The sequence below is a fragment of the Homalodisca vitripennis genome, chromosome 3 (assembly GCF_021130785.1).
Source record: "Homalodisca vitripennis isolate AUS2020 chromosome 3, UT_GWSS_2.1, whole genome shotgun sequence".
NCBI lineage: Eukaryota > Metazoa > Arthropoda > Insecta > Hemiptera > Cicadellidae > Homalodisca > Homalodisca vitripennis.
In genome coordinates, this window is record NC_060209.1 from 155,850,726 (window position 1) to 155,878,216 (window position 27,491).

The window sequence follows — 27,491 nt, forward strand, 5'->3', positions numbered from 1 at the left end:
GGTAAAAAAATCGTAAAAATAAATACATTATTCACGTTCAGTCATAATTGGAACGTGCGTTGTGGTGTAGTTATTTACTAAAGAATAGTGTAACTCACTCGTGATTTGGTGTTAGTGTGGTTTAGTTATCCTATTTTGTACATTATTTTGTAGTTTAAATAAGTTTTCAAGTGTCTGTAAAACTACTTTAATTTAATGTACATTGTTAGATACCGTGTAATAAGTTAAAATTGTGAATGACTCATACGAAATTTCAGATAGTTGCTTTTTAGGCCTATAGTATCTGAATGTATTGTGCAAGAAAGCAAGGAACTCACTCTGAAATCAAGTGTTAACAAAATTTTTAAACTTTCTATTATTTCTTAGATATGTAGAATCAGTCAAGTGGTTTAGACTAAGTATTATATTATTTCTCTAATTTAAAAACATTAATATAAAATCACCATAGTAAGAAATTTAAAAATTCCCTCGGTTTTTTAAAAATATAAAAATAAAAGTCTAATAATTTATTATGATTTAAGTTATTATTCAGTAGCATTAATGGATCAGACATCAAGAAAGAAGCCTAGTTCCCCTTGGTCACATCAATCAAAAACAACACCAGCAATAATGCAATCTATTGACAATCCATCATTAATCCTAACAAGTAGAGATGCCCGCCGCAATTCAAACGCATTTAATATTGTTCCTCCAGATGTTACATTGAGTAGTGGTTGTGAGTTCCAATCACTTAAATTAGTACCAAGTCTGGATGAAAACATGATGCTCAATAGTTTCCTGTTACTTGATAAAGATGAGAAATTGCAGGTAAGAATATAGCCTACATTTTGTGTAGTGAAATCTTGGGTAGACTTTAATAAGTAGCCTACACTCGTTATTCAGAAGTTTTTATCAAATGTATTGATTGTTTCTATTAAATTAAGGGTACAGTATAATAAGCGGCCACCAACACAATCGGATTATGACTATTGATTTTAAATATTGATATTATAGAATACAACATTTGACCTATATAGATATTCATAAATAATCATTGCCAGCTTTCTTTATTTAGACTAGTGATGTCATTACCAGCTGTTGTTATTTTGTTTATCTAGGAGAAGACTAGTGACAATGACAAGAACAATGATGATGAATATGCAGATATTGGCCCGTAACATTTTTTAACACTGAGTAATGTTCTAAATGGTTACAAGATAATGACCTTGCTCCTTTAAAGCGGAATTGTCCAGATTTTTATTGATGAGATGAAAACTAGAATTAAAGATAGAAATCAAATAATGTTTCGCTGCAAGAAAAAGTGTTCAGTACTGAAAAATAAATTATTTTCTTCATTTTTACAATAGTTTTTTCCAGATTGCTTATCTTTGCTGTATATTGTGCTAGCAGTTTAATTTGAGACTGATCATGGTCCTCAAAAATATTTTGTAGCTCTACCTGGTGTTGTTTACTTTTCTCTAGCTGTAGAAGTGTGTCTTGTAGTTTATTTTGAAGCGCTTCAATTTTAGTTATATATTTTTCCTCACTTGTTAAAAGTTCTTCCATTTTGGCTTCCATGCTGGCTAAATTGGCTTCTAGGGTTGTCTTATAATTATGTAGTACTAATGGTATTTTGAAGCTGATGAGAAAAAAGGGTCAACTGGATAAGCTTGATTTAATTTGTTCAAGCTTCAATGGCCAAAAATCATTTATTCATTTAAGTGTTATAATAATACTTATTATTAATTTTATATCTGCTGAAACAACAATACTGATATTTATAAATCTGGTTCAATTTCCACATATATATGATCAGTTTTGGTTACACATTAATAATAATTATAATGAATGAGTGAAAGCTCTATTTATTTTAGAGGTGAAATAAAGAATTATAAAGTATTTGCTTCAACTCAATCTCTTTAAAAATAACAGCAATTTTACAAAATTAAAATTAATTTAACTAAGTATTAAAATAATTTATAGTAAAAACATTTGTAACTTAATTTATATTTATAACTATTATTATAGTAAATCTGTTTAATGTATAGCATTGAAACGTGTCATCATGTGTATTCCCAGGTATCATCTGTTGAAGAGTTTTTGAGAGCCTTGCGCTGTCAAGATCCCCTAACACGTGTTAAGGTTGTCTCTATCTTTGGAAACACAGGCGATGGCAAATCCTACACTCTGAATCATACCCTCTTCAATGGTGAAAATGTCTTTCCTACTTCTAATTCACAAGACTCTTGTACCCTGGGGGTGTGGGCTGCTTTTGACCCACAACTTAAAATTATTTGCTTGGACACTGAAGGACTTTTGGGATCAACAAAGCACAGAAACCAGAGGACACGACTCTTACTAAAGGTTTGTAAATAATATTTAAAAATAAAAAACTTCTGGTTATTTTTGGATTATAACAACCCTGGAACTGATATGAATCGTGTATTAAATTTTTGAGTTATAAAGTTTTAAACAAATTGTGAAAATTGCAAGGATTTTTCAGGAAATAAGGAACGTTTTCACCTGATGCTAACACGTGCCAATTGCATTTATATATATATATATATATATATATATATATATATATATGTATGTATGATAAGTCTATACAAACCCTAAGAGTGATAGAACTGATGGGAATGGTAAAACATTGTTTAGGAACTGACACTATATTGGATTATCATTCTGTTTTCTACTTTGGTTTGGAAAAGAGCCTAAAAATAGACATTTTTTCTTCAATTTTGTCAATGTTGGAACAAAATTTCCTTCTGGACACACTATCCAGGTAATCTGACAGAATGAAATCTTGAGAGGAAAGTAGAAGGTTTGGGTAGTGTTGGAGATCTGTTCCTTTGAATTTTGGAGCCATAATGTGGAATGTCTTTTTTTATGAAAAGAAAAACTTTTTCAACCAGTTTTGGTATGGTACCATTAATATGGTACTAACAGAAAATAATCTGAATACGTAATAAGGATCAGGTATGCCAGTCTGATTTGTAGTTTCTAAGGTTATTGAGTAAAAATCTAATTTAATTTTGTACTAACTGGCTGATTGATATGAAATATTTTTATGTGTAGCACAATCTGAGGATGTACTGGCATTTGTATCCAAAACTATTGCATCGTTATATTTCTCTATAAAATATACCATACAAAATACTTTTAAAAAGAGATTAAATTTCAGGTGCTGGCGGTATCAGACATAGTGATCTACAGAACACGGGCAGAGAGATTGCATGAAGACATGTTCACATTCTTAGGATCAGCCTCACGTGCCTACACCCATCACTTCCAGCAAGCCTTACAGGCTGTTGGCAAGAGAGGGGAGTTCGCTGTCCCTCTGTCTGCACTGGGACCGGCCGTCATCATATTCCACGAGACTCGTAACACTTGCACATTGAATACAGGTCATTTTTTACACTATTCTACATGTTTTATCATAGCATAAATGGATTACTTGGTTTTTCATATTTTATGGAAAATTTTATAATTATTTGTATTCTCTACACATTAGGCTTATGGCAGTGAAACTGTACACGTGGCAATAGTGTAAACTGTAAGTGTGGTATTTCTATTGTATATTTCATATAAGTATAAAATTTATGATTTTAAATTTATGACTTCTACTATAACTAAATATTGATTTGATTTAATGCACATAAAATTTTGTTGCTAAAGTAGGAATGACAATTTATTTGACAACTTCCACTCACTTAACAAAGATAATACAAACCAATTAAATAAATTAAATCGATTCAGTTAAACATTACTAGTAAAGCTTGGTAAAACTTAAAAGTGTATTAAAAATGTGTTTAATTAATTTAAAAATTTCTAGAACTCTTATTTTTTAGATGTTTCCAAAATATATAATGAATATGTCAGCCATACTTTAAATCTTTTTATTATAAATAAGATTCACACAAATCACTGACATTTATTCATGTGGCAAAAAAATCTTGTCGCAAATTGAACCATAAAATATAATAAAACTCAAAAGAATATACGTTATGTAATTTTTTATATTTTCAACAGTTATAATTGTGATTCATGTAAATAATTATTGTCTTTAACTTTATTATATATACCATAGTACATTTTTTTAAACAATTATATTATAAGGAATTTTTAAAAAGGCTAAATTTTAAATTTTTGTTTAATAATTCTGTTTTTGTTCTATTTAAAAAAAGTTTATTAAATTAACTCTCTTAAAAAAGCTTTGAAAAGTTTGCATAATGATTTAATATGAAGTTTTTATTATTGGTGAAGATAATAAAATTGTAAGCTACATGATGCTATAAACATTGGCAACATTGGAACATTTTATAAGAATTTAAAATTGGCATCAGATAAAGAAAAGCAGCTTGCCAAGCTTAAAAATTGCCTTGACAATATACCACTGCCTGTTTTATGGTCATCAGTACTGAACTGTTGAGGCTTGTTAGTTCAAATATTGACTAAACACATCCCGTATGACTTATTCCATTGTTTTGTTGTTCTTCATTGAACGTTCAAACATCATTATCAAGGTTGACTATGTTATCATTTAGGCAAGACCAAGACCTCTTTACACTCAAGTTCAAACTTAATAAATTTAATACATTTTCTTGTAGTCTTTGATACATTTGAGTTTCAAAATGTTTATTCCATTTTAAGCATTTCCCATGCTTTTATATATTAAAAATATGATCTGCCTAGAAGTTATTATTACAATTAAATTAAATGTTTTGTCATATAATTTATATTTTAGTTATGTTATGGAAAATAATATTTCATAGGCCCTATTTATTGCATAGGAGAATGACAACATAAAATTGTCGAAAATTATCGTTCTTCTTAGTAAATATATTTTTTTATTTAATTTCATTTTTTTAATTATTCAGCAAATGGAAGAACATTGTGCTTTTCAAATGTATAGCATTGCTTAAAGTAAACTGTATGAAACTGAACAAATATTAAGTAGCACAGGTTTGTTTGTTACTAAAAATAAGGAAATGAAAATACAATTGTATACAGAATGAAATGTTTTTATATTGTAGAAAACATTGTTTATACTAAAAAACATTACAGTGCTGTTAATATTTTTATCCCTAATCGTAAGGGTTGTAAAACTATATGTACAATAAAATTAAATATTACAAATTATCTAAAAATAACAAAATAAAAAAAGAGGATCCAGACTAAATGGAAAAATATGAGATTTGCTTTTAAAATGAAATGTATATTTTTTGTATAAAAGTAGATAATTCAAGTTTATAATTCTTATTTGTAGTTTATAGAATGAAGAGTCATCATTTGAAGGAGTATTTCATGCAAATAGATATACAAAATGTCAATGAAGAAATAAATTTTTTTAATGTAATACAACATTTCATGTATTTCATTAAACAAACAGGTTGTATTTCATACACACACAACAGGTTGTCTTAAACTATGCCCATATCTATGCAGCAGTAAAGTTATTTAATAATTTTTGTACTAAAATATTAATTCAATATTATTACGTAAGGGAGTTTGGAATTAATTTCCCTCAAAATAATAATTCAAGAGGTCATGAATGTAAATTTTTAAAACCAAACAGCAAAAATCTATTTACAACACACTAAATTTAAATACAAACAATAATATTGCAGTGGTAAACTCAGATCCACTCAACAAAGGAGATGAGTGCTCACAATTGCATCAGCAAGTACATGATAACTGTTGTGACGTTTGTTTTGTTGTGAGTGGTTATGATTATTCCGCAGAGTTATTGATATCACAATTAGCTTGGTTTATTATGTAATTCTTATCCTGAACATGATTGTTATTATCTGGCCAGTAGACGAGTTGTTGTATAGTGCTTGAATTTAAAGAATGTTAGATTTGTTAAGAATAAAAGCTCAATGTCAGTTGGTTTTACTCGTCCTTGGTATCTGTAATTAGCCTGCCAAACATCACTCGATAATATTTTAGGTTGAAATAAATAATAAATGTCTTATAATACTCTAGAATTTTAATTGTATAAACACACAACTTTGATTTTTATGAAATCGATACATGAATTTTCTGTAATAAGAAATTTATCATCAGCCATACTAGTTTTGGTGGATGTCAAAATGGAGGTTATATAAAAGGTAAACTACGGAAACAAAGTTAATATTTTCTCAGATCATCTTCTTTTAAGTTGACATACTTTAAACCTACCATCAGTTAAAGAGATTGAAAGGCACCACTTTCAGTCAAATAGTCGGTCTTCATATGGTTCATTGACAATTGATGTCACTTTTATTGACATTTCTGAGGTCAGTGTTAAGTGTATCAAGCTACAACATAAGTTTTAAGAAAACTTTATTGTTTGATTTATTTGTTTTTTCGTACCCTCCCATTTCGTCCTCTACCAAAACTAACAACACTGATGGTCAATATCCTTTTGAGAGAAAATGTCGACTGATTTTGTGAAAAACTATGTAGGTATCTTATATAATACGATTTGGCTCTATGTTCCTGGATTACAAAATATTTTTTCTCGAAAATTGTAGTGTACTTAAAGTGTAAAACTTTTATTGTAAAAATAAAAAAAAAATATTACTGGTTTCACATATGACAACATTTAAAAAAGTCGTGCCAAATTTCACAAAAGATTAAATGTTATACTTAACTTTTTGTGATTGGATTTAATTAAATAACAGGCAAAATGCAATTTCAGAACAATCACTAAATAAACAGAAGTATGCTGATTCCTTCAAAGTAAAAATACACATGAGAAGTAAAAATTTAGAGCCGTTTTTAATAAATTATATTTCAAATCAACCGTGATTGTTTTTATAAAAGTTATAATAATTTTGTTTGGTAACTTACCTTTTGAATACAAATTTTTCAAGAGACACAGTTTGTGTTAGTGCACAAGCATTTTATCCGCTAAAAATATTGAAAGTTTGATCTCTTCATATGGTTACAATTAATAATTATATACAAATTTAATGTATTTTTTTTACTTGTGTACCAAAATTCTATTTTTTTTACCATATCTACTTTCTTGTACACAATGTGTACAATAGGAAGTGAAAAAGAAACCGGTTAACAGTATAAATGAGTCAACATTGCAATCAATTCTATCCATTAACATATTGATTGTGTGGAACCATTAGAAAAAAGTAATTAAATAATGTAGTATTCTGTAATTAATCACATATAATAGCTTGTTGGTGTGTTTAGTTACTTTTCTTGCAAGTTTTAAGAATAATGTTTGAAGGTTAAGATTACAGCTTTATTTATCATTAGTGAAGTTGAAAGGGGCTTGTCTGATAATACTATCAATAAAACAACTTTGAACCTTGGGTCACGTTTTGACCAATTGTGATAACTTTTAAAGATTGCTTATCTGTAAGTTAAAGTTCAACAGTGGCATGCATGACTAATAAGGATGTCAATAGAATGAAGTGACAAAATCTTGTTGTGTTAGTTTTTCACCAAAATCAATTTAAGATCTTAATCTACATGATAACATAATATACAGTGAACTGTTCATTATTTAGAGCCAGATTTAATTAAGTCAATTAAAGTGCTCATATTACTTCAAACAAGCACTGATTTCATCCCTATTTTAGAGTACCTAGCCATTTCTGTTTTGAGAATCTTACAGTAATGTTTGACCCTCCTGGCATCCATTGTATAGATTGTTTCAACAAAATAAATTATGGTCAAAGAAGCTTGCCATTAAAAATAATTTAACATGTACTATTACTGACATGATGGTGTATATATTATATAGATCGAACAATATATACACCCCATTTGTCTGTGGGTTGTTGTTATCCATATTTAGTGAGGTTTGGATTTCTTATTGACTGTTCCAGAGGCAACATTGTTACATTGTTTTCATCAGGTGTTATTTTTTTAGAAGCGTATGTTTTGAAGTGGTTTGCTTAGTGTATAAATATTTTCAATATGTACACACACATTCATCTGGCAAGTGAGATCGGGGTTCGAGTTCCGGCGGAGCAAGTACTTTTTGTGATTCAATGTTTATTGAAATTATAAATATATATATATATATTTATATATATATATATATTTATATATATATATATATATATATATATATATATATATATTTATATATATAAAAGATTAACAAAAGTTGAATGACCTATGAGACATTTCTTAATCAAATCTGTGTTTCTAATTTTGTGATTTTCTATAAAAAGCAATTTTTAAGCAAGCTCCGGATAATGTTTCTAATATTTTTTTTATTATCTTTGATTTTAACCAATGGCACAGTGTAGTGGGTACGGCGGTTATCGCAAGATAACCAGATCAAGCAACGTCGAGCGTGGCTGCTACTTGGATAGGTGACCGCTGAGCGATCCTGTCCTTGCAAGCGGCCCGCCTGCCCGGCCATTGGTGGTGGTTTGGAAGTCACCTTATAAGCCGTTGGTCCCCAGGTTAAGTGTTAGAGAGGGCTTCTTAGCCCTAACTTCGCCTGGTAAAATAAGACATTCTTCACTTTTTTTTTTAAATTTTATTATATACTTATGTGTCTGACTCTTCAATCAGTTATTAGGCCTGTTCATCATTTTCTCATCAATAGGCTTGTGTATAGATGATATCCTCCATTTAAACCATTCAACATTTTAAACGTTATCATGTATTATTCACTATTTTATCACTTTATTCTTTTTTTTTCCTTGTATTTATTTGAACGTATTGGCTATATTGACTTTTATAACAATACATTTGTGAAAGAAACGGGATTTTTCCAGACATTCTTCATTGTTCATCGGTTAAAAAACTATGTTTGTCACAAGGCACTTGTATGATTTGTTTTATTATAACCTATATTGTAGTTATGTGTTAGTTTAGTTATTCATGTGAAGAAGAGAACAAAATGCAAATCTTGTAATGTAGTGTTATTACTGAATAATGGCAAATGTCTGGAAAATCCTGTTTTCTTCTCAATCCTTCTATTGTCAAAAACAAACTTCAAACAAAGAATACATTTATTTAATCTTTCACATATATTAAATAAACCGATATAACAGAAAATTTAACAGCCCAATAGAATATAACGAACAACGGAGTGAATAGACAGAAAGACAAACGAACTAATAGCTATTGACGTAAAATCAATAGCATTTATCCTTAAACCAAGAGGTCTAGTTTTTATAAATCAAGTCTCTAGGATTCTAAGGGTTATTGCATTGATGGATGTTTAATGACATGATTTCAAGAAGGCTCTTTTGATTCCTTAATAATTATTATTTTATTAAGTTCTGTTTATTTACAGGTTGTAAATAATAATACGTAAACATACAGAAAAAGTTATTTAATATACAAAATACCATTAATAAAAACAAAATTGGTGAAATATGTAGGTTGTAACTAAAAAGTTTACATGTTAAAGTTGTTATATCCATCATAAGTACCAAAACATACATCACATTTGTTAGAGGTTGATGTACGTGTGACCTTTACTGTCAGTAATTTTTTGCAATTACCACACTAATGAGGTGGAAATTTGTTTTTCCTCAAGGCATAAAAAATACAATTTTACCCCTTGGACACATAGTAAATATTAATTCGGCCAGGGTAGATTATTTTTCATCTATCTTATGTAACTGTTATACTACCAACACAAAAATCACAATTTTGAAAACTGAATAAGGAAAAACCAAACAAATATATAACAAGATGACTCAATGGAGCTTGTTCTTCGATAACATTTAATAATTGCAACATATTACATGTTTTCCTAATTGAGTCTGTTATGGACTAAAAAGCACTCAAACAGTTATTCTCAATTTTATACAAATTTTTGTTGTGAGGCTGCTTTTGATAGTTGCAATGTGAAAAGAAGCCAGGAAGAAAATTAAGAGAAAAATTACATACAGTAGAACCCTACTAATCTAAACTGGATTGAGAGCGGATCCTGTTTTGAGGACAACATTTTTTTATTGACTGAAGTCATTGCAATAATGTGAAAAAGAATGGAAACTCAGAAAAATCAACACCATTCTAAAGTGAGATAGAGAGTGAGATAGAGTTGTACGTGATAGAGAGTGTATAAATGTTTAAAATAACATAAATTTATAAGAGATTTTTAATATATTTTCCCATGAATTTTAAACATTTTGCCTTTTCTTGCTCAAATAAAGATAGACATGGATTTTTGGCAGTGGTTTCTTGTGAGAATGCTATAAGACCTGTATGTTTACATGTGCTTGGTCTATTGACTGGACATTGCTGGTAGTGCTTGTTCTAATTGCTATAGGTTTCCGACATTGCCTACACTACTCCAAGAGGTGAAATTATTTACATTACATTTACAGATTAGGTTTGTAATTATGAGTTAGTGAGAAGTGATGAGTGAGTTGTTTGATGGCTTGAGCAGGTCGTGAGAGCCCCGAAGATGTGATCCGGGCAAGGTTTGCCCAGTATAACTTAGAGATGGATGCCTTCAGCTCAGTCCGTTATATCGGAACACAGACAGTCAACTTGCCCACCAACTTCAAGGACCTGCGGGCTGCCATCACTAGGGAACTGGAGAACACCACAGTGCGTAGTCCCCGCAACCCACAGCTTGTCTTCTCCACACTCAAGGTCAGACATAGTTTTATATTTGTGTCTATGGTAGTTCAGTTTGTGTAAGGTTGAAATGTGAAAGCAGCAGTCAACTACCTAGTAATGTACAGTGTCCCCAACCACATCACTTCAGCATCCTTCCTAGCATTGATTTAGACCCAGCTGTACCATTTTACATTCATACATCCTGTTTTATTAAAACTTTTCCTTATCATATTTAAGTTGTGTTTTTCAAAGTAATATTTCCTAAAAGGAAACCAACTTAAAATTTCAAACTATAGACTACAAGTATTAATCCTATCATTACCCTTTTTTAAGAGTTTTAAGATAATAATACATACTGTATTAACCTATGGACAGGCTTTTCTGCCCATGTAGGCTCATTTCCTAGGCCACTTACATGTGTACATATTACTTATGTGTGTAATATTTTTATGTAAACATTTAACTAGTATAGTAATGAGATAATGGAAATTTGATAATAAATTTGTACGCATGTAAATATTTTTGAAAATAAGCTATGATTCTATTCAATTCAATTGTATATTTTTAATGCAAAAGCAGATATATAAATTACATCAACTTTGTATTTTTTATTATTATTTAGTAAGTACAAACTTAGCAAATGTTATTACTTCTCATGCGATTTATTAAAATAATAGTAATGAACTAAATTGTTATTTATTTTCTTGAAACTTTTTTAATTTAGTACTTTTCTCACACAATATTTATGGTTTCTTGCATCAACTAGAACTGTCAATTTTATTGTCAACTTAAATTCAATTAAAAACTAATATATTGAAATCTTACAGTTTAAAATTTGTTTGCAACATTTGAAGGTTTGTGGATTAACAGAACATTTCAGACGTCTGCTATTGTTTAATAATAAGAATTATATAAAGCAACACTGTGTTTTAAGATCTGTAATATAACCATATAACTACAGATACAGATTATTAACCTAAATGAAAAGAAACTATATTTATGTAATGTTAAAATAACTTAATAGTTCTCTGAAAGTATTTATAAATTTTCTGTATTGATCAAATTTTCACAGCGCACACACACACGCACACACACACACACACACACACACACACACACATATGTAGACTACATTTTGTAAAAATCATATATTCTACTTGGTTGGTTCCAAAATAGATGTTTCCCCCAATTTCTGGACTGTTACAATGCGTTTTCCGTTTACTTGTAAAGTGGAATGTAGAAAGTTGTAATGGTTATATATAAAGGAATAAAAATGGATATTCTGCTTTTTGTGTTATTCAGGTGTTGAACGAAAAATTCAGTGGACGTATGAGTGATGAGCAGACCTCACTGTTCCCTGACCAGTACTTCACCTGCTCTGTCGTGTGTCTGGCTTGTGACAGGCGCTGCAATGGCAGTATGGGTCATCTCAACGAGAACTTGCCTCACAGCAACTCCTACAAGTGCAGGTCAGCACTATTATTACAGGTTCTCACCGGTAATGGTTATGTAAATAGTTGTTTAAGCTTTATAATCTGGTACCCTTAACAAAATATTTAATGCTGTTATATTTAAATTATGGAGATAATTTAAAAAAAAAAGAAGATTTTTGGGACTATTTTATTTAACACTTTTAAATCAGGTAGGATATTTATTTATAGTCCACTGAAAATTATATGAAATGTATGAGTGGACGAAATAGTCTGCTACTATTTTAAGCCAAAGTATAGGCTTCTAGGCTACCAATTTTTCTTGATTTTTCATTTAAATTTAATTATAACAGAGTTGTTTTTAATCTTTTGGTGGTAGCATAAATATGATTTTGAGTCATTTTAAGGGATGCTTCATTTTTTTTCAATTGCAAATAGTGGAATTATATTGCGACAAAATGAAACAGCTGTGTTTAGTTATTATACTGAATTGTAAAAGGAACATTTTTCAAGTGAGGGCCGTTTTTCTCTATAGTATTATGGTATGCATGATTGTGGCAACAAGTGTGCACGCCACCCAGCATTCCTTGCAAACACACATGTAGCTCATGTCCGGCATTGTTGTAGCTCTGTAGCTAATCTAGAAACATCACTGTGCTTATTTAACATGTTTAAGATTATTGAATCACATGCCTCCTGTTAAATTTGTTTAGTGATTACTTTTTTTTACTGTAAAAAAAAACATGTTGGCTGCTAGCGTTCACCATCAAATTAGTAAAGTGTATGGAGGTACCGTAATGAAGGTAAGGTTCAGAATTGGCTATGTAAACATTCGTGACGAAAAACGTTCAGGTCAACCATCTGTGGTCTCAGAAGACCTGGAATGGCATTTAACACAAAAATTGGTGAGGTCAGATGATTTTCAATATCCATTTTTTCCATCATTCCTAACGAATTCTCGTTGATAGAATGGCAACACACATTCTCTCCTGTCAGGGTGGAGGCCAAACAAACACTGTCACAGCAAAAGATCATGTCAACCAGTTTATGGGATAGGTAAGATGTTCTGCTAGTGAATTTCTTCCCTCGAAGGAATAACAGTTAATGTAGAAGCCTATTGTACAACCATAATCAAGCTCTGCTGAGCGATTCAAAAAGAAAGACGCGGTAGCACTGACTAAATTTCACAGGCAGCAGGTAATTCAATAATACAGCTATGGTAGGAAGGGTTGATTCAGTGTGAATGTTGAGTTTGCTCTAGTTCACCTTCCTCTTAGTGTAGTATCTAGAATCTGACCCAGTCACAGACAAATCCTGGAATCTGAAGTTATGTTCGTTTGAAGAGATCCAAAAAAAGGTGGTGGCAAAGAAGGTCAAAATGAACACTTTACATCATTTTGACATCAAAGACATTCTAGACTACAAAATAAAGTGTAATCTAGGTGAAGAGGTATTATAATTGTCTATAGGGAGAACCAGCACTTACCTTAAAAACGTCCCTTGTATTGTAGTTTTGTAGCTGCTTAACAAAACAAATACATAAACAATCTATAAGGCAATTTAATCTATTTAAAATACAAAGAAGCAAGTCAAAAGTCATTACAGTAGCATAAAGTATATATGACAGCAGAAACCCCTCTGATTGCATTAAGACCTATTTTATAACTCTATGCCAGCAGTAGCTGCTGATTGTACCTTTGTTCCGCTTACCATGCAGCATGATTCATTGTGTGGTTTCATTGATGAAACTTTTGTTATTGCTTAAGAGCCCTTTCTCCTGGTTAAGAGCCCTTATATAGTGACTCTCTTTCTGTATATAGCGTAATCACCTCTGATCACCATTGTAAGAAACCTCATAACTATGGAATCTTCCATTACAATGTACCACATCCAAAAGTTTTTGGTTTTTAACAAAAGTTCAAATTAATCAAAAACATAGTATAGGATTCTGAGATTAATTCCTATATCACTGCAAAATGTTGCCATAATTAGTAAAATGTTTGAGCTATATTTAACTAAATTCAAATTCATATTTCTATATTAATTACTATATGTATACAGAAAAATACAGATTGAATAGAGTAATTGTGTTGGTTTAAAGTAGTACATTTTAAAAGTACCTATCTAAATGTTATTGTTTAACTAATATTTGTAATTAAATAGAAAATTGTAAAACATCAAATTACAATAACAATTAACAATATTTTAAGTTAGAAATGTATATAATTATATCATTTTGTAATTGGGAATGTAAATTTAGCTCATGTTTGCTACTGAAATGTAGTAAGTATGTTATAAAATAAAAATATGATGCATTGTCTTATGTAATGTTCTCTCTTTGGAAAAGAATATAAGTAGAGGGAGAAAAATAGAATGGAATATAAAAATAGAAGAGAGTAAATATAATGATTAATTGTTGCAGATTCCTGCATCAGTTTGGGAACCGAATGTACATCTGTAAGGCCTGTCACGTGAATGGCAAAGAGGTGATCATGGTCCCTGAATATCAGATAGAAGAGATTAAATATAATGTTTGATGGTTGCAGATTCCAGCATCAGTTTGGGAACCGAATGTACATCTGTAAGGCCTGTCACGTGAATGGCAAGGAGGTGATCGTGGTCCTTGAATATAAGATAGAAGAGATATAATGTTTGATGGTTGCAGATTCCAGCATCAGTTTGGGAACCGAATGTACATCTGTAAGGCCTGTCACGTGAATGGCAAGGAGGTGATCGTGGTCCCTGAATACTATTCTTCAAATGATGCGTCTTGGTTCGGCATTGTCAAATACGCTTGGTCAGGGTACGTTGGACTTGCCTTCCCTAAGAGTCAAACTGCTTTCTAAATATTAATTTAAATAACAAAATGCAGTAACTTTAAGTTTTAATCGTGAGGACTTGCGTTATCAAAGAAAACATCTTCAAATGCACATAATATTTTCAAACTGTTTTTTTGTTCTGTTTATCCTTCCGTTGTCAAAATTATTTCATTAACCTTATTTCTCTTTTTAAGAATGCTGTTATGATTGGACTGCTTTTTATCGTACATAGTATTGCTATCTATTAAACATTGAGATTTAACACTATTTATTTTCAATATATCTTTAGTTAACTTAAAATTACTTTAGTATGTTATTCAGTTCACTCATAATGTTTTTGTTATTAGGTTATTGAATAAATTGTATTTGCTTCATTAAAACCATTCATGTGTAATAAATGAATAAAGGTGTTTTTAATTCTCTTCATTTGTCCATAGCATGAACATTTATTTTTCTAAATCTTTATTAATCTTTCTAGCCTTTGAACAATCAGTTGTTTTATATCAAATTTATAAATATTACTTTTTAAAGTAACATCCAATTGAATAAATCTTTTTTCTGTTCTTTGTAGCCACTTTAAAAATTGTATTAATTTTGTTGTGAAATGTAACTGCGAATTTATGCGTTAAATGGTTAAATGTGTTGGTTAAATACGTTAAATGTGTGTGATGGTTAAATTCTCAGTTACATTTAACTTACAAGTTTAGTTACATATATAAAAATATTCTTACTCTTGCCCAATAAAAATGGTATTTCCACTACAATTTAACCATATAACTAACAAAATATTTTTGTCATGATCTGACTACCTCTGCTTTTTATTCTCATTCTTTTGGACTTGGTTTCTGCCTATAGATACGTGATTGAGTGTCCCAACTGTGGAGAGATATACCGCAGCCGTCAATTCTTGTATGGTAACGCCCAGCCAGAGGCGCATGCCGTTCGCACAGAAATACATCATGTTTGGCCTGGGGTAATTTTTATTTGTCTCTGATTATATTCTGATATGTTCATTTAACAATGTAGTGTTACTTTTTATATTCAGTTGATTTTCTCTCAGTGTTTTGTCATTACAGATATTATTAATTACGGATACTCGTAAAACATGTAACGAAAATAAAAGCAAGTTTTTAAGAAGTAAATATTGTCCGTAGAGTAACTGCAGTGGACTGAGCTCCCAGAATTCTGCCCAACGGGTGGTAGATGGCGTCAGTTATCTATATGACGGAGTCGTCACCATCAGCTCTCAGCCAACCAAGGCCTTCACATCATTCTTAGCAGACCAGATCGCTCCAAAGTACTGGAGGCCCAACAGCGAGATACAGGTATTGGCTGATTTCCCCTTTTAGTTTGTATTTTTCTCTCTAAGCAGCAGACTGTTTAAGGGTAATTTATATAGTATTTGTACAAAATCTGTAAAATATATTTTGTTACTGAAGTTGACCTATCTATATATGCTATAATTCTGTTCACAATGAACTTAAGAACACGTTGACATGTATACCTAACAAAATATAAAAAAGTTGAAACAACGCATCAAGTCAAAATTTAAAAATTGTTGTAAAAAAGTGTGGGTCTAGAAAAGATAGTTACACAAACGAATTAAACATTCTAAGATAGCCAAAACATACCAAATTTAATCTAGTATTAGAAAATATATTGTATTGTTTTGGTTGTGTGATAAATACATTTGTTTCAATGCATAAACTCAAAGTTGTACATAAAATAAAATTTTATTAACCAAGGTTAAATTACCTTTTTTTAATTATATAATTATTTATATCGTCTTCAGAGTAAAATTTTTGAAATAGTTATCTGACTTTGTTAGTAGCCTATAAATAGAATTTTGATCAATATTTTACTTATTTATAGCCATAAAATATAAGTATAAACTTTAAATGCGTAATAAATTTCTAATACTGGATCTAGTGTATATATATATATAATTGACTATCCTACAAAAACACTAATAAAAATATGTATCTAACCTGTATTATTGCACAAAACGTCAGAGATCACAACACATTATGTAATAAACACTACACTCATTTCAACATATATAATAATAACTATTTATTTAACTATATTTTTCCTTCAAAATATTGAACAATAACAGAAACAAGAACAAGGTAACTGGCACAAATGGTACTGATGATTCATTTCATCTACGTTTTGCATAGCATTTCTGTGATTTCACAATTGACATAGAGAAATAAAGCATTACAATATTCAGTGTTTCTTCCTGTTTCCAACAGTATATAAATCATATATCGACATTCAAATGTATAAGCACTAGAGCAATTGACGAGAGCTAGTAATGCATAATTATGGGTGTTCCGTTGATTGCCAGTTGAGACAAGAAATAAACAACTGGAAGTCCACTAATTGCTGGTTGCTGGGTTAAAAAAAATCTTCAATAAAATAGTATGTATAAAAATCTGTAGAAAACACATTAAGGCAACCTTTTAAAAATTGTATGAAACATCACAAAATATGTATATTAGTAACAACTATAATTTGGAACAAGTATGGTCAGTTTCACCTGGTATCCTACGACTAAGGGTGGGCTACTAATTTTAACACCGGAATCAAACCTGTTAACTTTACATGCCACTAATAAATTCCATAATTTTCCTTTAACACTAAGACATCTATAAAATATATTTGTCTTTAAGTTTTAAGCTAATTTTTATTATAAGTATATTGAAAAAAAACAAAATAATAAACAGGTCAATTTAGGTAAAATTACCATATTTAACCCTGCAACTGGCTCTAAGTGATTATTGACGCATTAACTACAGTTTAAAAATGGCACATCGACGCATTAACTATGTCGTAATATGATCTCTCACAGCAAGTACTATTTTTTATTTTTTGAAGATAAAACACCTTACTCATCTAAAGATAAAGATCCTAGGTTTCACATTATATCATAAAACTATCTATAGTTACCTTATATCTTTCATTAAAAATACTTTTTAAACTGGGATGTTCACACTTTCCAGATTGCCATCTGTTTGCGTAATTTCCGAACACGCTAAAATTTATGTTTGTCAAAATTCCCTATCGCGAGTTTACATTCTAATATATCGATCATCGTAAGTGTCAACAACAACCTAAAACATTGTATTCTTGACTTTCAGAAACATCTTTTCAATAGCAAGTAGGAAAATAAGTGTTTGAAAAAGCTCGTGTTTTTTAAGATAAGTACAATTCCAAGAATGCCTAAAAGCGTCGAAAATAGCTTCATGAAATTTTAGCTTTTTTTTGCTTTATTCATTGTTTGAAAATATTTCAGTGAAAATCATATCAAAGCAAAGAAGAAGAACTGCTATAAGCAACAGTATCGTCAACAAAGACTATGAACTAGTGTTTTATATTTGTTCTGTTTCCCAGTAGAGAAGAACAGCGCATCGCTTGGTTGCCATGTTGATTTCTCTGTTGTTATTACGCCATTGCCGGTATTAGTGTATTGTTTGATATTTATTTGGATATTTTAGATTTTTCATTATTCAGTGTGTATAAATAAAAGTTTGTTTTGTGTCTTTTTTTTAATTAATGAAGTGAAAAATGTAAAGGTTAGGTTAAGTTTTAGTGAATTGGTCGGATTTTTGTGAAACTGAAAGTAAGCCTATTTTCACGTAGGTTCAGTGTTTTTATTTTTTTGTTGACAAATTATATTAATTTCATAATGAGTGTTAATTTAGTTAGGTTCAGTTTGTGTTTGATTTAAATTAATGCAAAGGTATTTATTATAAAGCATATTCATGTATTTTAGACAATACAAAATCTTTTACTTTTTCTGAAGGTATTAGTGTTTTATTTCTATGACCATCGCTTGTTTTATTTTTTTTTAGCAAAAAAAAATAATAAAGATAAAAATACATTGTTGTAAACTTCTATAAATGTAGTATCCATATAAATAATTTTTATATGAAAAGAAATTGTTACCTAAAAAAAGTTAGACATTTATTTCACAATTTTGACTTGTAAAAATTATAAAAAAGTTTGTTGCCATAGAAAAATAGTTTATATAATGTAAACTTCTATAAATATCATATTTTTCTCTTCTATATATATTTATCTCTTAGAAAAAAATATTTGTTCATCCAATACATTCAAAAATGGCAAAATGGCATACATAATAGTGGGAATTTGAACATTTTTTACAAAAAGAGGTTTGCAGTGTTCATATTTTGTAGTCATAATTATAGATATATTTCTGTAGCACAAGAATGTCAATGACATTAAGAATGACCCCAAATACAAGTAGACCATACAATATGTAATTCAGATATATAAGCAAACGATTGTATATTTTAAATTTATTCAAAAAATTTCATATTACTCTGAGAGGGTTTTGTTACAGACATTTGATAAAAAGTTTAATTCTTTACTACATTAATTTTTATGTTAATCAAATTGATTTCCTGTTTTTAAAAACAACTACATTGAAATGATTCAAGATTTAATAATTTTTTTGTAAACTACGTTTATTTCTAAAGACATTGATGTTTTTAAAATGTTTGTATCTTAAAAAATAGATGAGCTGTGATTAAAAATACAAAACCCTTACAAAATCACAGTGATCAGACATTAAGAATTTTGTTTTTTTTTTTAGTAACAATTTTTACAAGAGGTCCATTTAAGAAAAGAGATTTATAATAAATTGGAACAGTTTGTACAGCAATGAGAGCATCAAAAATACTTAACAATGATTAACCTAAAATTAAAATAAATAAGGATATGGCTAGATTTTACAGGTTAACCAAAACATATTCAAATAGGTAATGTCTAGAAGAAATTAAAAAAAAAATATATATATTATATATATATATATATATATTTACAAGCTTCTAGTACATATAAAGTAACTATAAACACTAACTTTTAACTGTGAGGTATCTGATAGAGCATTTATTCCACAAAATGTCTGTTGACTACACAGAATAAAAACATACAAACATTTTATTAAAACAAGCACTGTGTCCACAATTATGAACAGAAATTATTCAAATTTGGTAAAAATTCAGGGAAAGAGACTATACAGCGTAATTATAAACCCCAACTCTAAACAACTTCCCCTTCCTCTGCCACTGACGCTAGGACCATTGCCGAGTGTGAGGCGAAGTCAATATCTACATAGTCATCTTAATTATAGGACCCAAACTAAGATATGTTACAGGACTGCATAGTCTGTCACAAGGCATTCTCTGCTACTGACACGAAGCACCACTGCCAAGCATATGGCAAATTTCAATATCTACATAGTCATCTCAGTTATAGGACTCAAACTAAGATATGTTACAGGACTGCAGAGTCTGTCACAAGCATTTCTCTACCACTGACACTAAGCACCACTGCCAAGCATATGGCAAATTTAATATCTTCATAGTCATCTCAGTTATAGGACTCAAACTAAGATATGTTACAGGACTGCATAGTCTGTCACAAGGCATTCTCTGCTACTGACACGAAGCACCACTGCCGAGCGTGTGTGTGGTGAAGGAGTATGTGAGGATTGCTCCAACCATAACCGTCCAGTTCCAGAAAAAGGGTGGGAGGTGCCTGTTAAAGTCTGTGACAAGTGTTATAGTAAGTAGACAAGAGTATTACTGGTTATAAAAAATAGATCATATTTTGCTGTCTAGAGTATCAGATTCCATCATTACAGTATTATCAACTACCTTCCACTGTTAAACAGTACTAGAAGTTCAATAATTTTTATTCTTCTTACCTCATTAGTAGAATAATCTGCCTGAATAATTTTAAAATTGTTTAAGGGAATAAAACTAACTATGTAGAAATAGCTGTAAATAAAGGTGGTGGGAAATAAAGTTTGTTATGACTGTATTGAAATTGACATAATCAATGTATAATATAAAACATTTAACGAGAATATTTTTACTCTGTGTAAACTTACTTTTTCTAATATAACACTATAAAACAAACGTTATACTAATTAATTATTTTTTACAATTATAAAAAACTAATGATACTTCTGAAAGTAGAAATGGTGGAATTGTTTTGTGATTTTAACTTGTGTTTTGCACAATCCTGTAATTAATTAATGCTACTGCTTCTTAACATTGAATTCATATGAGAGTGTTCACAGTATTCTGCATGGTGAAAATTCATCTTGAATATGTGTATGCATTGTGTTTTTTGCACATGGTTTCTTTGAACAAAAAAGAAAAGTTAATATCACAACCAATGTAGGTGACAGTTTGTTTTAATAAAATTGTAACAGGAATGATATTTTTGTGTTACCCATAGGTGAAAATGAAATCTGAATGAAAACTAAAAATAAAACCAAAATCCAACAAATAAACAAAGCCATGTCCAAAGGTTGTATTTATGTTTTTGTTATTTTGCAGCTATTTTACAACATAAGAATTTAATAATTGAATTATTTAATTAAATCATAAAATATAATGACATCTTGTTGACTGATTTGTGCTCTATCTCTAATCAACTGAAGACTAATGTGTTAAAAAAATGCAAACTTGTATATAAAGTTGCACACTGTACTTGGCAATCACATGATAATGACTGTGGCTCAGTAGTAGTGGTTTTATCCATGAATGACTGGACTGCGAGAACAGAGCAGTTGATAAAAACTGAAAGGAGATGTTGTAACCTTGATATAGTTGCAAGAAAGGCTATGCACTTAGTTATTAATACTTAGGTAGCATAGTGTTCCTTCACTGGGTGGTTTACAAGTTATGGAGGTGCCCAAGATCAGGATACATTCTGAAGTTTCAGAATAAATGTCTCTTATTACTGTCTCGAAAGATATTGTTGATAAAAACAACATCTTTTCGGTGTGTCTAATCACATAACTTGGTATTAGCTTAGGAATTCTTGGTAAGTTTGGTTTACACACCAGAGGAATCATCACTAGGGTTCTTTGAACTAGTTTGAATACCATAAGAATTTTCCAAGAAGAACGTGATTAGCACTACAGCTATGTGAGCTTTGTGTGGTCAGGTAGTCTGTCCAGTGCCCATCCATCCCATCTGTGAGTACCAGTACTCATCCTTCCATTCAATTCCTCTCTTATACCTTTTATCGTGTGTTACTGGCAATGTTAAATATTACCAACTTTTGTTACAGAATTGGGTAGCGGTCATGACTGTTTTTCAGGAAATCATTTTTCTGTAATGCATGTTCTTTTTGCAGAAGCTGGAGGTGACGCTAGTTCGGAATCCAGTTCCAGTCTTGGTGCGGACGATGCAGAGGTGCGAGCGCGCAAGTACGGTGAGACTGCTGTAAATGCTGTCAGCTCAGTTATACAGTATGTTGTGGAGTACCCTAAAGGTGAGTTGGATCAGTGCGATGTAATTGTTATAAATTATAAAATTATTGGCAAGTAAGGTTCCAATTGGTTGAATTAACATAGCCTAAGTAAATTATATGCTATCTTTTTATCACAACTTGTGTTAACCCATTGACCAACTTTGATGAGACCGTCTTGCCGTTAGCACTATACACTGTGGGAATACTTTGACGAGACCATCTTGACATCAAGTAATTCAGTGTTTTCTCACAAAATATCAGCACTGTTCAGTCTTAATTTCATTTCAGTGTTCTATGGATTAATTGGAATGGAATAATTTTACCCTGCAAACTGGCAGACTGCAGTTGGGAAAGGGGAAAATAAACAGACAATCGGCTCAAGTGACAGCTGACTTAAGTAAACAAATAGTGAATGTGTTAAATGGTACAATATGAAGCAAGTAGTTGTGGTATTGATAATGACAGAGATATTTTTAGGTGACTGACAATGTTTGTGGTGAAGTGGCATCAGTGTATTCAGTTTTTTAATGATGTTGAGGAAGAGTTCAAGCTTCATTTTGAATTTAGTGATGGCAAGTCTGACAATGGCAATGCCCACTCTGTTTGATTTTTATTTTTAAATAAAAATACTATCAAAAATGACATTTACATGCTTTTTTAAATTAATGTCTTGGAAATATTGTAATAAAAAATAAAATGTTATAAAAAACTGTTTATAAACAAAAGATCAACTCTAATTAATAAAATAAATATTAACTTGTCATTTTTGAGTTTGTATTATCTTTATAGTTATACACATTATAGCAAAAATATAATTTCACAAAATGTTTAAAAATCAAAAAACTAACATTAACATTTTAAGTTTTATATGATTTTTATAATAAAACATGTACATTAGGATGGATGTATTACAACTCTAAAATCCGTCTCATTGAAATCTGAAAAGCAGAAGTAAAGAAACAAAATTTGAAGAATAAGTCCATTTCCACTAAATTAATTGGATTTACTGTAAGTTCAGAGGCTGTATAAACTAGTACGCCAATGGGTCAATACAAATTTTTGTAGTAACAAGTAAATTCAGTTGGGTTTGTATTACAGCTGTGATCAAGGATACTGTACGACCTACCTACTGGGTGCCTGACTTGGACATCAAAGAGTGCTGTGTCTGTGGAGTGACGTTCGCCCCACCACGTCTCAAGCACCACCACTGCCGTGACTGTGGAGGTGGAGTATGTTCCAAGTGCTCCCCCACCTTCCGCCCAGTGCCTCATCGTGGCTGGCCCAACCCTGTTCGGGTCTGCAACAACTGTGCCAACAAAGAATAACCCTCCGGCATTCCAAACAGATGGTTCTTCCCTAGTAACTTCTTCGTTTATTCTAGTTTGGGAAATTTTTACTATTAGAACAAATTGAATTGTTTCCTACTATTTTATGTTTATGTAGTGAAATTATAATGTAATTCACGATGTATTCTGTTGTAATATCACGCACAATGTCTTTACTATTATGCGTAGCGGAAACCTCATTATTTAAAAATATTTTTTTAGCAGTGCCCATTCCTACTAACAGAAGTGCCCATGCCTATTTGAATTACTTGTAACTTTAGGGTTGTATACTATTTAAAATTATACTGAGTTGAATTATTAAAAAAATTAAAGGATCTACGGAAGATGATCCGCCAATTGAGAGATAGATGAAAGGTTTCTCGCTGCAAGACATTTTATAATGTAACAATTATTGATTTGTATTATTCTAAGATTTTTAGGTTTAGTAGACAATTCCTTCATGTTTTTATCCTCATCAGTCCAATTACTTATCTTAGTTTATACTCTGTTACATGATGGTGAGCTGAGAAATCCAGTACAGAAATAAATTTGTGAAGGATTAATCATTATGACTACTCATTGCATATCACTTGGCAGTTGTCACATAATTTGCATTGTGGTTAACTCAGTTGTGTGCAATGGGAGTTTGTTGTTTAATGTTAAGTTGGTACTGACAGAGTTTATATAACAATAATACAACCTTATTTGTATGTAAAACACATTGGAACAAAAGGGAATCCCCCAAATAAGAGAAATATAGTAATGTCCATATTTCATTAAACATAAAATTATATTTAAATGACAGAATTGAACTACATTTTAAAATGTTGAGGATTATTTTTTTTACTAAAAAATAATTATTTTTATCCAGCATCTATTATCTTAGCTATAAATAATTAATGTGAAATACTAGTTATTTTACTTTTTCATTGTGTTCTTTGATTTTTTTTATTTATGGTAGAACCAACAATTCAGAATTACTTTTTTAATGCTGTGTGGTGGCATGTGTTTTTAAAGATATTCATCTTCATATGATACAGAGAGATAGATGGCTTTGCAATTACTGCATACCAGGTTTGTATATTTTGTATTGAAATTCTGGATAGCTAAATTTAATTTTAGAATACTGTTGATAAACCATGAAATGAACTGTAATCCTATTTTATAAATCATCATTCTATGAATCAGGATACTGTCAGTGCAGTTGTGTAAGTTATGGAACATTTCTGATTATATTCTATAACAGCAAATAATAATTTTTCAATAATTCAATATTGTATATTGTTTCTTTAAACTCTTTTGTTAAATTTAATGTAAACAAGATTATTTTCTAATCAAGCAAAGCTATCAAAAGTGATATATCTCTTATTATTCCTCATTAGACACATCTGTCTTCTAGTTTTTGAAATTCCTAATTTTGTTTAGTCGTGTTTTAATGTATTAAATTTTTAGTTTAATATTTTTAATTTTCCAATCTTATTAAGATAAACAAAATATAAAAACAGTATTGTTAGCAGTTTGATCTCATTTAAAATGTGTGATGCGGGAAATTAATATAATCATTCTGTCACATACCCAAACTTAAAATAAAACATTTAGTATAAATTAAAGATGTTGATTTTCTCCTAATCCCTTACATTTAGTGTTGACTGCACATGTTTTACATTAACACAAGCAGTTTGAACTACTTTTTAAACAATAATATTGATGGAATTTGTTAAAACTAATTTCATTTCAAGCCGTTAAAAATGAAGGAGGAGGTGTTTTTAGCTTGAACATTTGTGTGGTGTTATCCATTAGTTTATATTAATTTTAGGATAAAGTTATATGTTGTTCAATATATTTACATGTACTGTAAAATGTATGTTTCTTCATCTAAAGAATACTTTTTTCTTCAAATGTTATGTTACTTTTTGTTAACAAGAATTCCAAATTGCATTTTAATCAGTTAAAAAAGCATTTTTTCATAGTAATCAAAACTAGGATTACAATTTAATTATTGCCACCATAAAATTCTAAACATTATGTAATGTAATTTTCTTCGTCCGTGATAGTTGAGAATTTATCACAAGAGTTTGTTATTTCATTACGTATGTAGATATATCATAATATCTGTAATGTAACATGATTTTAAATTGCATATGAGAGTAACTGTGACAAGTTTATTTTAACTACTGAATTTACTTTTCAAATAAAATAAGCTCTTAGTACTTCATTTAAAATCTGTATCTCTGTATTTGTCATTTATTCCATGCCAATGCTCAGAACAACTCATTCTGAGGCAATCAGTAAATTACAGTTTGACTTGACCTATGGATCACATTTTGGCACTTTTCATGTAAAAGATCACAATTTGCTAGAAACATTACTTCCCCAAAATGAGGAGACAATAACCATTAAGTTTGTTTGGTCACTAACACATTTTTGTGATTAAAATGTGTTTTTTTGGCCTCAGAAGTTATTAAAACAGATTTAATAAAACATATTCTTTGTTTGTCCTAATTTTTAAAAAATTTGTACTGCAATTCAGAAGGGCTTACCTAATTAGAATAAATTTCTTAATGTATTTAGAGTTTGTGCTTTCAACACGTTTCCTGGCTTTGATATTATAAAGTTGTAATCAGTTTTAAATTCCTTTTTTATTGAATTATTTTATCTTGAAAGATAGTTGAATAAATTCAATATGTATGGCAAAAGCTTTAATTTTGAGCAAACAAAAAATATCATTTTTAGTTGAAATCGGTAAACCAAAGAAATGCCAAATTTGAAAAGTTCAGTTCAAAAATATGTGATAGAAAATGTTTTTACACTTACGTATACACATATTGTTTTTAAAAACTACTCCAAACATGTTCTAGAGGCTAACATTAATGAATAGTTTATGCTTCCAGGATTAGGTGTTCCTGCACGAGAAATTGGGAATAATTCGATTTTGCATATGGAATTCGTAAATAGGATTAGTTGTGACAAACTCTGCAAATACAAAATGAAAAACTTTCCATAACCAAACAGGTTGAAAGAGATTTTAGTTTATATATTAAAACGTTTCTTTAGAATAGAGTATAACAGTGCTTTGTTGTTCAAAAATCACTTGTGCTCCTTTATACTAACAGCATTACAAAAACAACAACTTTACATCTAAATATTTAAATTAATTTTCTAAAAAAAACTATGAAATATTAAAACCTATTGAGCCCCAAAAATATTCACAAAAATAACTAACATAGAACAGAATAGAGTAATTTTTGTAAGACTTCAATAATATTAATATTATATATGACTTACTTGATATTAATAGTAACCTTTAAGAATATAGATCTTGTGAAAACTTTCTTACTGAATTTTTTTATGTTATGAATTTTTTTTATAAGACTTAACTGCATGGCCTGTTAAACAATACAAAAACACTACCTTATTGTAGTGGCATCAATATAATATACATATTGTTTACTAAAGATTATACATTTATTGTAAATGATTTTACATACAGAATCTTGGTTTGATTTCTCTGTGCTGATGTCCTCTACAGGAAAGTGATGGCTGCCTGTTATTTTTCAAGTTCAGAATCAGGAAAATTCATATTTTAGTATATGTTGTATCTCACTGTATTTGAGGCTGGTAAGGCTTCATTTTTTGAAGTAAACATTACCTTCTAATAAACAACAAATCTTTAGAACTTGTCTTCTCAAAACATAGGAATATTCGATTTTACATTATATTTTTTTAGAATTGTTTTTGTGCATTGTCTCAAGAAATTGTTACCAATAATTATAGCTCAGTATAAAAATAACTTTTAGCACCAAAATTTACAAAATTGTCATTACCCTTGTAGCCCTGTCAGTTTATTCTTAATTTTTTGAAGTGGTACATCAACATGTATACATCTATAGTACTGATCACCAAAGATAATGCAAAACCTAATTGTATATTAATTTAATGATTTCTGATGTTTTATAATAATTATTATTATTAAAATAATATTACTTGTACATTTAATCTTTTAAAATATGTAGCTTAATATTTATATATGGTATATAACCAAAATCTATATTGAGCTTCTGCCTTGTTAATACAAGTTACATATACCTTATTTT

General features: G+C 29.9%; 1 protein-coding gene across 1 annotated transcript; it reads left to right on the plus strand.

Moving 5' to 3' along the window:
• Window positions 1-233: 233 nt before the first annotated feature.
• On the plus strand, window positions 234-23,960 carry LOC124358416 (zinc finger FYVE domain-containing protein 1-like). The gene is made up of 12 exons (XM_046810713.1): window positions 234-807; window positions 2,059-2,343; window positions 3,164-3,386; window positions 10,349-10,557; window positions 11,827-11,993; window positions 14,620-14,757; window positions 15,629-15,746; window positions 15,928-16,098; window positions 19,959-20,015; window positions 20,218-20,368; window positions 21,956-22,093; window positions 23,171-23,960. The coding sequence occupies exons 1-12, from the start codon at window positions 541-543 to the stop codon at window positions 23,395-23,397; spliced, it is 2,151 nt and encodes a 716-aa protein (XP_046666669.1). The 5' UTR covers window positions 234-540; the 3' UTR covers window positions 23,398-23,960.
• The last annotated feature ends 3,531 nt before the right edge of the window (window positions 23,961-27,491 follow it).